Here is a 13,212-nt window from a genome sequence, read left to right on the forward strand (position 1 = left end):
GCAAGGGTCTCTCCCGGCCGGGCCTTCACCCAAGGCCAGGGAGGGCCCAGGCCTACCACCCTTGCCCATCTCTCCCCAGTCCCAACCGACCAGTCCCGAGATGGGAGGTAACCGGATACCACTGAGGTGGGGCGGGACTTCTTGATCCTCCTAGCGTCATCCTTAGGTGGACGGTGGACGTGAACGCTTATGAGGCACCTCTAGTCCTCGGACAGCCCCTTGACTCGGTGTGACTGCCCACACCTTTTTGCGTCAGGACTCTGGGTGGGGGCGGGACACTGAACTGCATCAGGTCCGGGTCCGAAGACGAGAGCACAGCTGGAAGAGGGGGGTCAGAAGCCGGGGGGGGAGGGCACAGAACCACGCAAATCTCCTATCTGAGAAGCAAAAAGAGAGTTGACAGAAGCAAGCACCTCCTCCTGCCAAGACTTCAAAAACAAAGAGAGGTCAATAGCAACAGGAGGCTTAGTGCCCTGCTGGGAAGCCAAATCCCCAGCTGTTAGCTCATCCTGAGACAAAACACTAACGTCCTGAAACAAAATCTCCGAGCTGCCATGAACGTCGGACAAAACAGAGGCAGCCGGTGAAACCCTTGTCCCCTGAATAGGAGGTGCTTTAACAGACTGCAATGTGCCTACGTCACAGGAGACATTACAAAATGGGGCAACAGAACTATGTGAAAGTTTTGCCTTGGCGCACCTCCTGCGCCTCAAACCACACTGGTACTTATACGCGGCAAGGACTTTATCACTGCTCCAAGTAGAACACTCATCACACCTCTTACCTGGGATGCAGATATCCCTGCAACTAACACAAACAGAATGAGGGTCCTGGAGGAAACTGCCCAAGACCCTGGTGCAGTCTGGTCTTGAGCAAACCCTTCTAGGAGGCTTAGACGATGACTGAGAGCCGGAAGAACCAGGCGTGGAAGCAGCCACATCCATCAGCAAACTCTACTCTCCCGAGCAGCAGCAGGCTGCTCTGGACGAGCATGCTGCCCATTAAGGTCCTCCACCATGAAAACACGAAGAAACCGGCAGAGAAAGCACTTGAAAATTTCAAGAAGCGAAACAGGGATTGGAAGCGCAGCCCATGTATACACGATGCGCTCCGAAAATTAACTGAGGAGCAGCGCAGCTGATCCCATCGGCAGCGCCGGGCACTGCTGGCAGGCGTAGCGCAAGGAGGGAATTTTTGTAATCTCGGCGGACGAAAGTACCGTATTTTACGGCTTACAAGACGTGAGACTGGAATTGCTAGTTTTTTGTATGAAAAAGAGGTGTCTGTGATATATATATATATATATATATATATATATATATATATATATATATATATATATATATATATATATACATACATACATACAGATAGATAGATAGACAGATAGATAATCTAAAATTCAAAGTCTGCCACCAACATGAGCAGAAAGGGATTTCTTTACATGTAAAGACCAAGTTACCAGAGATGTGTTGAAGGAGATTTCCAAAGCATAATTCCTCAGGGACTCTGCACTCATTACTCTTCAAAATGCTGTAATTCTATATATTTCTCATACAAAATCTCAAGCTTCTTGTTCATAACTTTCTAGCTGCACCCATTTCTTTTCACAACTTATACTATCTTCCCTCATCCTAGTAGCTGTCTTTCCAGCCTCCATGGAGAAGTCACCACTGTGCTACTAAGCAACTGCCATTTATCTTCACCATGCCACAAAAAGTTTGCTCTTTTTCTATTACACACACATCTTCCAGCTTCTAATTATATATATATATATATATATATATATATATATATATATATATATATATATATATATATATATATATATATATATATATATATTCGTAAAACAAAAAAACAAAAAAAAACAAAAAAAATAACACTCAACTTGCCTTTCTCAGGTTTCACTCTAAATCCTTCTACTTTCTTCTTCAATAGATAGTAGTCAGGTATACAATATGTTGGATGTTTCACATCCAACAAAATCCTTATTTCTTTTCTGACATAACTCATTACTTTCTTGACAGGTTTTCCAACCTTTGCATCAACTAATTATTTACACACTCATATTTCTTCATTTAAAATGGATATATTTCCTTTTACCATCACTTCATCAACACACAACATTACTATTCATTTCTTTAGTTGGACAGCACCTGCATCAAGGGAATACTTATTGCATGATGTATAAAAAGCTGGTACTGTCACAAAGAAAACAAAAAATACATGCACAACACCATCACTAATAAAGGTGTATGGCTGCCTTCCACACAGTTTCTGATCTGTTTACATAATGTGACACAATAATAAATTGCTAATAAATATTCATTCATATAGTTTATTAGTAGCCTTTGTTTTAGTATAAAATGACTAGATAACAACCCATAGCATGATCATCTTGTTATAGTATATACACATACCATATGGACAGACTAATATTGCAGACATTTTAAACAAAAACGTAAGCAATACTCAATGCATTACAATTTTACTATACTCTGAGACAGGTTAAGAAAAATCTCAATAATGCATTAAATGTAAAATGCAAGAACTAATTGTAGAAATCGCAGTAAAACAAACGGCACCTCCAAATAAGGCAGCAAGTGGATATATTCAGATGCAGAGAGACCTGAAATAAACCAAAATAGAATTATAAGTCACACTAAGAACCATAATAATCATAAGCATAGTAATGACAAAGGTTATCCAATTTTTATATCAATCATACATTTCCCTCTTCCTTGTCCCTCAAAAATTAGTGTTTATTTGTTTTACTTCCTAAGAAGTTGTTTTTTGCACAGACAACATATAAATAAAAATTAATTATCAATCTTCTGGTTTTCTATTTCTATATATAAACTTAGTCCATTTATGGATGAGTATGTATCATACTTGGATTCAAACACATGCACTCATACTCTACTAAGATAAACAAAACAGTTTTGCGATATTTGTATTTTAATCCTTAAAGTACGGGGGGGTTGATTTATTTTCCGTCTGTTACAAAGGGGAAAAATCACACCTTTCAAAAATGCTAAAAATATTTTTTCCTTATAAAAACATATTTCTTTGTGTTATTCTGAGTACAACGATGTAATTTTTAACATGTTATGACCTCTGAGACCAAAGTTATTGAATATAAAAAAAAATCATGGCAGAACCCGCCGCTAAGAAAAACCCCCAAGCTCCAATAATACTGCGTGCGCTCTCTCTCTCTCTCTCTCTCTCTCTCTCTCTCTCTCTCTCTCTCTCTCTCTCTCTCTCTCTCTCTCTCTCTCTCCTTTTGGGCATTTGAATTTGATGTAAAAGTAGAAACTTTTGCACTTTCATGTCAAGAAAATGCAAACTCAGATGAAATTATGTGTAAAACAGGAAAAGAAAAGGAAACCACATATTACAAGTATTGTGGATTTCTATAATAATTTGGAATCTGGCAACTCTTATTAGCAATGGGATTCACACGACTTGGCCGACAAGCACAGTTCTGTAGAGGCAACCATGGGTGACACATCAGCACATTGCTTGTGATGAGTATGTGAGGAGGTTTATGAATGTCGTTGTGAGGGTTGGTCTCTGTCTCTCAGATCACTATCAGAATCACTGCTGGAGTCTTCACTTTCTTCTGTCTCAATAAAAAAATCACTGTCCCCCTCACCAATGTCGTCATCAGCATGCACCCCTGCACCACAGCCCAGACATGTTTGTGTTTGTTTGTTTTTTTCAATTTTAATAATTTCATTTTTATATTATTTTCTTGTTTGTCTTCTTTTATTTATCAAGTTTGCAGTGTGTACAAATTTTCCACTCCCATAAGACATCAGCATGGTGGTCGACTTCAGTGGTGAGGAAGAGCTGTAGGCTGCCTTCTCCCTACTCCCCCCACCACTTCCTGCTGTGTGTAAGTATGTCCCACCACCACTTACTGCTGTGTGTACATCCCCACCACCCCTTGTACTGTTTATGTACTATTTTTTTTTCCAGATTATACATTTAATGTGCTTTCATACATTGTTTTCTTACCCATTTGGGTTATGTACATGTTTTTGTCAATTTATATTCTGTGTATATGGATATTTTGAATATCCAGCAGGGCCTTGGCTGCTATAATCCGGATACGTGGACAATTACTGTGAAGCAATGATTGATCACAAATAAACCAAAAAGTAGAAAATGGAATAGTTAACTAGGTTCAACATAGCTGCAAGCCATGGTAAAAACACTGACAAAAATTGATAATCTTTCTCGACATGGTAATATGAATAAAGGAACAGTCCATACATCTTAAAGTTCACCAGGCTCACCAGTTAGAGCTTCTTTTGCAGTTTGCAGAGTTGTTTGAGGGAACACTATTTCCTTATACACATATGTATAAAACTAATATGTTTGACTACATGCATAAGCTATTCATACATTACCTGATATATGGTGACTATTGTGACTATTTTCATGCTATAAAGAGGTTTCGACTGCTTTTTTCATAGGAGCCAGTGAAGATGGAGTAGGGCTGGTAGGAGTGGGCAGGCTTTCAACTGGACCCAAGGCAGGTGTAGCATCTCCTACCTTATTGCTACCAATCACAAGAGTAGAATTCACACTTCCAGTAAGCATTTCAACCATTCTGTAAAAGAAAAATTATACAATTAGCTGTGAGCTTCTTAATGCAAAATGATAACATTCAAACCAGAATTCAGAGAGACAAATATCAAGAGCTTCAAAATTTTTGGTGAAAATATCAAACCACCACACATTTGGTCGTATACAAAGCTCTGTCATCTCCTTTCTCGCAGCCACCACTGTACTGCTCTGATACTGTATTACTGGTAATGCCTGTATCACCATAATACCAGTATACCAGATGTCAGTGCGCATCCCTAGCCCTGCCACAGTCTTGAGAAAAATAACATTCTTCTGTTGGTAGTTTTTCATTTAGAAATTTATGATGGCACCAAAGAGACTTATTAGTGATGAAAATAAAGAATCTGGTGAGAGTGCAAGTGTTAGTGAGCCACAGCACTCCATTAGTGAATTCACAGGAATCACATCACGAGAAAAATTACAAAGACGTTTTCATGGATGATGACTAGTCCTCCAGCGACCTCCCTCCTCCTCCCCACCCTTCTCCCCTCTTCTTCTAAGTTATCCATCACCAGCCTTTACTTATGGTATGTACAAGTCAAAATTGTAAAAAAAAAAAATACATTGAAATTTTTATAAACTTGGAATTTTGCTAAGATTGGTACGAATTAACTAATTTACAGGTATCAATAGTCAAACTTTTTAATACTCGAACAGCCATATGGAACAAATCAAGTTCGAGTATTGAGTCTCCAATGTACTTACTGACAACGAAGAGCCCTGTTTTCAGCAATAATGGCATCTGCCTCTTTCCCTGACTTCTCTAAAAGTGCAGAGAGTGAGCCAAGGGCTGCAGGACAAGGTGGTTTCTTAGCCAGGTGCTTGGCATTAGGGATTGGCTGCATATTTGCTGGCAGTGAATTAGGACTCCCAGCACTTCGGCTATGATTTATCTGAAAAATATGATCACCTTCAGAATTATAGAAATATATACAGTGCTCGACAAGGAAGTACACAAGAATGTTGAGCAAGAATGAATGATTGAACAATGAATGATTGAACAATGAATCATTGAACAAAAGCTCACTCCTTACATCTAATACTTTTGATGGGTGGCCTTTACGTGCGATGATCTCATGAAGTCGGTTTTGAATGGAAGTGGCATACTTGGCAAGCTGTGCAGGGGTTATACTAGCCCAGGATTGGCAAATGGCTGCCTCGAGCTTGAGCACTTTACCCTGCAGATCTCGTTTAATGTGGTTCCCCAGGTTTTCAATTGCATTAATTTCAGGAATATTGCCTGGCCAGTCTGCTATGTAAGGTATATGACAGTCTTTAAGCCACTGAGTAACACTACTAGTAGCGTGGGCTGGGGCGTGATCTTGCTGAAAGATGGTAGCACCTGAACTATTAAAAGAATCCTCCAGATGGTCATTTAAGAGTTCATAATAAACACATTGGTTCACTTTTACATATTTCGGTAGTACAACAAGGCACCCAAGTCCCCTTCCACTAAACTTCCCCATACCATGAGAGAATCAGGGTATTTCACTGTTTGCTGAACATCACGAGGGTCGCTACCCGCACGCCGATACACATTTCCATCCCTATTGCCAGTCACAGTAAAGGTTGACTCATCGGTCCAGAGAACATCCAGCCACTTGTCAGCATCCCACTGATAATATTTCTTGCAAAACTCGACCCTACGGCACCTCTGGTTAAGGGTGACAAGAGGCTTCTTCATTGGGTGGTGGTTTGTGTACCCAAGGTCATGTATGTGATGGCTATCGGTTCGTACACTAACCTCCCCAAAGACTCCCGGGTTACTTTCTTTTTATTTTTCTGGCAGTAACACGTGGATTATGCTCTAACTGTCTCTTGATAACATTAGTATCACGATGGGATGTCTTTTTGGGGTACTTTTTCCTTGGTTTGGAACCTTCCTTCTTAAAAATGGCAACCCACTTGCACACAGACGTCTTGCCAACTCCAACCAGCTAAATTATTTCTTTGTTTGGTCACCGGCTTTATGTAAAGCTCTGATCTGGGCTATTGTCTCTTGTGATAAATACTTATTATTGCCCATGTTAAGGCTAGAAAGCACCTCTGTCTGCAAAAAACACTGGCCACCTTGGTGGTGGTGTTGGAAAACTCGCGAAAAAAAAAATCTCCCCACAAAGGCTAAGAGGCAACTGAGGGATGATTAGCAGCATGTACCATAAACCTTACCCTTAGCTCCTCCCACTTGTCTGTTCGTACTTCCTTGTCCATATCACTTATCCCCCTGCTAGGGTCTTTCCATTTTGGACAAGAAAGTACGAACGGTGGCGGCCCCGTTCATACTTACTTGTCGAGCACTGTACATACCATCAACATGATTATATAAATTTCTGATAACATGCAAGAGTTTAACAATGGTGGAAAGAGTGTTTTCTATGGTTAGTAATACTGGTGAATGTATCTCTCATGATCAGCATGGTACTAGTCAACTAGATTCACAATATCTTTATTTAACTTCTTTTCTAAATCTAAACTTAGCATGTATTCTTCTATTCACAAAATCTTGCAACCTTAGATTCTCATACCATCTCTCTTAGCCCCTTTTTGCCATCATTTATAATACATGTAAGACTGTTCTATTCTACCCCAGCCATAAAGCATACAGAAATATATATGCATACAAATAATTAATTTCTCTCAAACAGAACATTACAAAATATAAGATGATCTAAAACAATATGTAAATAGCAAGAACTTTTCAGTATACAAAATACAATTTAAAATAAAAATGTATTTTCATACTATTCCTCTAGTGAACATTATAGTGTTAGAATGTCATTCATAATCAAAATAGATAAATAAACAAAATACACACAGCTATTTCCATTATTTTCCAAATATCCTTCTGTCGTTGTTTCTGAAGGGATGATATGTGCTGGGCAGTTCTAGCAGCATCCTCCAAAACAGTTTCTAGTGGTGATGACAATTCAGCTACCTCACTGCAACACTCACTTTGTTTCCTAAAAGAATGGAAACATCAATTTCTGAGAAGAAATACAAATCTAAACAAAGTGAATTAATTAAGCACAAGGTCATCAGAGCATGTCATAATTTACAGTAAAGTTGCTTGCTTGCAAAAATATATATGTCTTGACTATTTTTCCTCATCAGAGAATGTTTGTCTGGCATTGTAATTACATTACACCTCCCAGAATGAATCAATTTTTATCAGTCATCACATTAGATTCAAGTCACTTACTCTATATGCTTAAAGAGATCCTGCTGTAGCCTATCCCTCTTCCTAAGAGCTTGCAGCAGCAATTTGCACATATCAGTGTTGTCATGAGCTGTGGCCCTCTGCTCCTTGTTCCGTCGGTGCATGGTGCAGTACAACTCTTCCCCAGCTGATATACTTGAAGAGACAAAGAAAATACCATTGTAGTATACATGTACATACAGAGGTATTTCATTGTTCAAATCAGCGTCTATTGGAATCGTGAAGCAATTGTTCCCATAAGATACTTAAGAATTAGGGGGGATAGGGACCAACCTCCAGCCTAGACCCCCAAAACATCACTAAAACCTCTAAAAAACACTAACTTTGACTAAATCAGTACTATTAAAGGCTTCATTTATATCTAACTTTTTTTACTAAACACATTAGGGTGCTGTACAGTACATCTTTGGAAATAAAAACACTTGCAGCAGTCTCGTGGTACTTGTCCCTGTTCTTCCATATATATACATACAAATATATTTACATCTACTTATCAAGATTCTATTGATTTGAGATTGTGGCATCATTCCAATTAACAAAAAAATTAATTTTATTATAAAAGTGTTAATTAGAAACCATAGATCTTAATTTGACTAAAAATTCATGCTAGAGGAAAACGGTGCGTTTCGTCTGACTCAAGACGATGGAAAGCCACCTCCAGCCCCAGTCCTAAGGAGCACAATTTCCTGCCTTATAAAGATAAGCTTGAGCTTATAAGAAAGTGTGAGGCAGGTATAGCTCACAGTGCCGTTGCAGCACAAATGGGTGTCCCTAGATAAACAGTATCAACAATTTGGAAGAACAGGGACAAGTACCACAAGACCGCTGCAAGTGTTTTTATTTCCAAAAATATACTGTACACCACCCTAATGTATTTAATAAAAAAGTTAGATATAAATGAAGCCTTTAATAGTACTGATTTAGTCTAAGTTAATGTTTTTAGAGGTTATAGTGATGTTTTTGGGGGTCTAAGCTGGAGGTTGGTCCATATCCCCCCTAATTCTTAAGTGGCTTATGGGAAAAATTGCTTCACGATTCGAATAAACGCTGATTTGACAGATGAAAAACCGCCCTAACCCCATTGAATTGCGAGGATCCCCTGTACATACACAGTAAGTCCTCGTTATACGGTACATATGTGTTCCTGGAAACATTACTGCAAATCAAAATTACCATATACCGAACCCATTATAACATGTAATAATAGGGGATGTGTTCCAGCACGTCGAAAGTCACCCATACAGACATGAAAATGCATGAAAATAGTCATATATAAAAAAATGTAAAGTACTGTGCAAAAGAAATAAACAGAAAAAGGTTTTATTTACCTTTCACTCGCCATGTATTCTATCAGATGATGTCCCTCCTGAGGCTAAGGGACAGTAGGGATTTCTGCCCTTACTCATAATGTCCACAAAAAATATGCCCTAAGGATTTCACTTTTGTTCAGTGGGAAACGACGCAGGAAGAGAATGATTGTTGTGGTGGCCACGCAGCATGGTGGCGCTACGGTATGGTGTAAACAAAACATGAGTGGATACCGTATCTGTGAATTTTTCTTACCGTAAATAGAATCGAGGGTAGTAATTACCAAACACCATAACTGTGAATTTACCAGATAACAAAGTACCGTATAAGGACTTACTGTGTATGTATATGTATATATATATATATATATATATATATATATATATATATATATATATATATATATATATATATATATATACAGAGGTTCACTTGTCCAATCAAGCAAACAGACATTATATTAAACTCATTTCAATTCACATCTTTTGTTAATGACAGCTGTTGATAAAATAATCTCTTCAACATTAATTTCATGAAGTATATCATACATGACCTCTATATTCATTTTGACTCTGAATATGAGAATGATTATTTACTTCTACACTGAAATCTCATAACACAGTGTACACAGGCAATATATGGAGCTGTGGTTGAGATGTCAAAAATAATTCAATAAGCAAAGCAAACTTAATAGTGCCAAGACCAAAGAAGGAAATATCTTACATATGTTCTAAAGTGTCATTGGATCTTGCACGAGCAAAAGGTGAGCACTGGAGTTCAAGGATTCGGGTGTTGAGGGCAGTAAGGGAGCCCTCCAGCTGCTGCACTCGCTCCACCACTGCATGCACTTGCCGCAAGGTGATCTCTCCCATGTCACGCCAGCCACTGTATAGTTTCTCAGATGCTGTGAAAATTTATCCCCAAAAATGCTCACCATTAAAAATTTTGATCATGAGAAATTTCACACACACACACACACACACACACACTCGCCGTCGGTGAGAGAGGACGGCTTGTCTCCGGCTGCGGACGGGAAGAAGTGAAAATACCTATGGTGTTACAGGGCCCGGGTACCTCTAAGTTAGTGTCCTGTTGATGTCCTACTGTCGCATAGTGTTGAAAGTGAGGGATATGGAGAGTGGTCCCTGAGATGAGAGTGTGGGCGGTGATTGTTTTGGCCGTAATCAGCTGACGTTAACAAACATGGCGGCTACCCCTAGACAACCTAAGGATTTTGAAGGTTTTGTAACTACTCCAAGAGGACTGGAGAAATTAGATATGGATGCAAGAATCCAGGCACTGGAAAGTAAGTTCCTAAACATTTTATCCATAGAAGAAAAACTGGATAGAGTTATAGCCGAGAATGATTCGTTCAAAAAAGAGATCTATTTGTTAACGATAGCGAATAAAGAGCTATTGAAGGAAAAAGTAGAGATGGAGAAAGAAAACCAACAACTAAGGAAACAATGTGAAGAGATGAAGGCTAAACTCCTAGAAATGGAGATGAAAATATCCGAAGGGGACTTGAGGAAAGAGGAATGCCTTAATCTAATTGATGCTAGGATGAAAGAAGTGAACCATGAACATCAGGAGGTACAAAGGTCATTAAGGGAGATAGTGAAAAAGCAGGAAGAGGAAAATAAAATGATTATGCAGAGTGAAATGGTAAAGGCACTAAAGGAAAATGAGTATGTGGTGAGAGATATTGCTGAAAAGAAAAAATGTGTGATCATAACAGGATTGAGGGAGGAAACTAACAGAAACTGGCAGGATAGGAGGAATAAGGAAAATGACAGGATTAAGTCTTTACTGAATAAGATCTCTGCGAAGGAAGAGGACCTATATGTTGAGGTAGAAGAAAGTGTGAGATTGGGAGCTTTTGAGGAAGGCAAGAATAGACCATTAAAATTGAAATTCAAGTCTCAGGTGGCAGCTGAGGCCTTGTTGACGAGGGCTTGGAAATTTAAGGACTCGGAGAAAACCAAAACAATTTACATAAGAAATATGTCACAGGATGAGCGAATGAAAATGAAAGAGCTTGTAACTGAAGTGAAAGAGAGGAACGACGAAAGAACAGAGGAGGAAAAGACCAAGTTTTTTTTGGAGGATGAGAAATGGGAGGCTAAAGAAGTGGTGGATAAAACAGGCGGAATAGACATTACATGGAAGAAAGAGACTAGGAATGGAATACAAGTGACTTACATGAATATAGATGGATTTCTGTCTAAGAGGTTAGAATGTATGGATTACCTAAGAAATAACGAACCGGACATAATGTGTGTAGTGGAAACAAAGCTAAGGCCCGAAATAAAGCTTGACTGGTTTGTTGTATAACACTACAAAGTATGGAAAAATGATAGAAAAAATAAAGGAGGTGGTGGTATAATGGTTCTTACTAAGGAAGATCTGATAGTGAAGGAGGTGAACTATAGTAAAAGAAATGAGGAAGTGGTAAGTATGCTTATAACAGATGGCAAGAGGGACATTAATATTATAACAGTATACGTACCACCCAGAACCAGTGCTTGGGAATATGCACAGTACCAAATGGTGATGAGAAATACTCTAGACAGAATGAAGCAGGAACTCATCAGAAAGGATAGAGTGATGAAAGTCGGAGACTTTAATTTTTTTTTTTTTTTTTTTTTTTCATACCATGTGGACTATTCACGGGAGTTTATGAGCTAAAGGAGATACTTTTTGGGGTACCTCCTATCTCAAACCCCACCCGCTAGGAAACCGTTGCCCCGAGTGAGGAAGCCCAACCTACACTCGGACCGTGGACAGGATTCGAACCCGTGCGCTTGAAGACCCCTCGGATCCCAAAGCACGCATGGTTCCACTGTACCACGGCGGCCCAAAAAAATGGGGAAGAAGTATATGAGGATGCTGGAGATATAGCTGAAATTTTGAACAACTTTTGCAAAGTGTTTACAAAGAAGGAGTATTTTATGGGAGGAAGGCCTACGGAAATAAGGCAAATGCAGGACATCATGGTTACTAAGGAAGATGTAAGGAAAATTATAAGCAATCTGGATATTAATAAATCAATGGGGCCAGATGACATATCTGGGAGGTTGCTAAATAAATGTAAGGATCAATTGTTGAACCCCGTATTTGATATTGTGGAAACCTCCATACGAACAGGATTAGTCCCGAGAGTGGAAAAGAGCTGATATTGTGCCTATATATAAGAATGGTAGAAGAATGGAACCGCTAAATTATAGACCAGTATCGTTGACTAGTATATTGTGCAAGGTATGTGAAGAAGTAATTAAAGCTAAGTGGAGTGAGTATCTAGAAAGTGAAAACATTCTGAGTGAAAGGCAGTTTGGTTTCAGAAAAGGAAGATCATGCGTATCCAATTTATTATGTTTTTATTCAAGAGTGACTGACATACTACAACATAGAGAGGGATGGGTGGATGCTATCTACCTGGACTTGAGAAAGGCCTTTGATAAAGTACCACACAATAGACTGATGTGGAAACTAAAGATGATTGGAGGAGTAAATGATAAACTAGCAAAATGGATGGAAAATTACTTAATGGGAAGAGAAATGAGAACAGTGGTGAGAGGAAGGAAGTCCGAGTGGAAGAAGGTAACCAGTGGAGTTCCACAAGGGTCAGTGCTTGGTCCCATCATGTTTTTGATTTATGTTAATGATATGCCAGTAGAAACTGACAGTTACATGAACATGTTTGCGGACGATACTAAAATTATGAGGAGAGTAAAGAATGTGGAAGATTGTAACAAGTTACAGGAAGATCTTGACAAAATATATGATTGGAGTAAGGAGTGGCAGATGGAATTTAATATAGACAAGACCCATGTTATGAAAATGGGAAGAAGTAGATTCAGAGCAAATAGGGATTACAGGCTGGGTTATGAGAAAATTAAAGAGACCAATGAGGAGAAAGACTTAGGAGTAATTGTGCAAAACACCTTGTCACCGGAGAAACACATTAACAAGATTTTTTGGAAAACATACAACATGCTTCAAAATATTGGCCTTGCATTCCACTACCTAGATGAAGGAATGATGAAGAA

The 13,212-nt window shown here is 38.9% G+C and overlaps 1 protein-coding gene across 3 annotated transcripts in view; it reads right to left on the reverse strand.

Annotated features, from left to right (window-relative positions):
* Positions 1 to 2,327: 2,327 nt before the first annotated feature.
* The window catches only part of LOC123515125 (inhibitor of nuclear factor kappa-B kinase subunit beta-like), a 71,862-nt gene continuing 60,977 nt past the window's right edge, over positions 2,328 to 13,212 (reverse strand). For all 3 annotated transcript variants that reach the window (XM_045273569.1, XM_045273570.1, XM_045273571.1), the window contains exons 11-16: positions 9,887 to 10,067; positions 7,838 to 7,990; positions 7,454 to 7,598; positions 5,344 to 5,531; positions 4,419 to 4,621; positions 2,328 to 2,632 (exon numbers count right to left, since the gene is read on the reverse strand). In XM_045273569.1, coding sequence (XP_045129504.1) covers positions 4,453 to 4,621; positions 5,344 to 5,531; positions 7,454 to 7,598; positions 7,838 to 7,990; positions 9,887 to 10,067 — 836 coding nt within the window. In that variant the 3' untranslated portion in view covers positions 2,328 to 2,632; positions 4,419 to 4,452. The remainder of the gene's footprint in view (positions 2,633 to 4,418; positions 4,622 to 5,343; positions 5,532 to 7,453; positions 7,599 to 7,837; positions 7,991 to 9,886; positions 10,068 to 13,212) is intronic.

This window comes from Portunus trituberculatus, chromosome 38 (assembly GCF_017591435.1).
Source record: "Portunus trituberculatus isolate SZX2019 chromosome 38, ASM1759143v1, whole genome shotgun sequence".
Taxonomy (NCBI): domain Eukaryota; kingdom Metazoa; phylum Arthropoda; class Malacostraca; order Decapoda; family Portunidae; genus Portunus; species Portunus trituberculatus.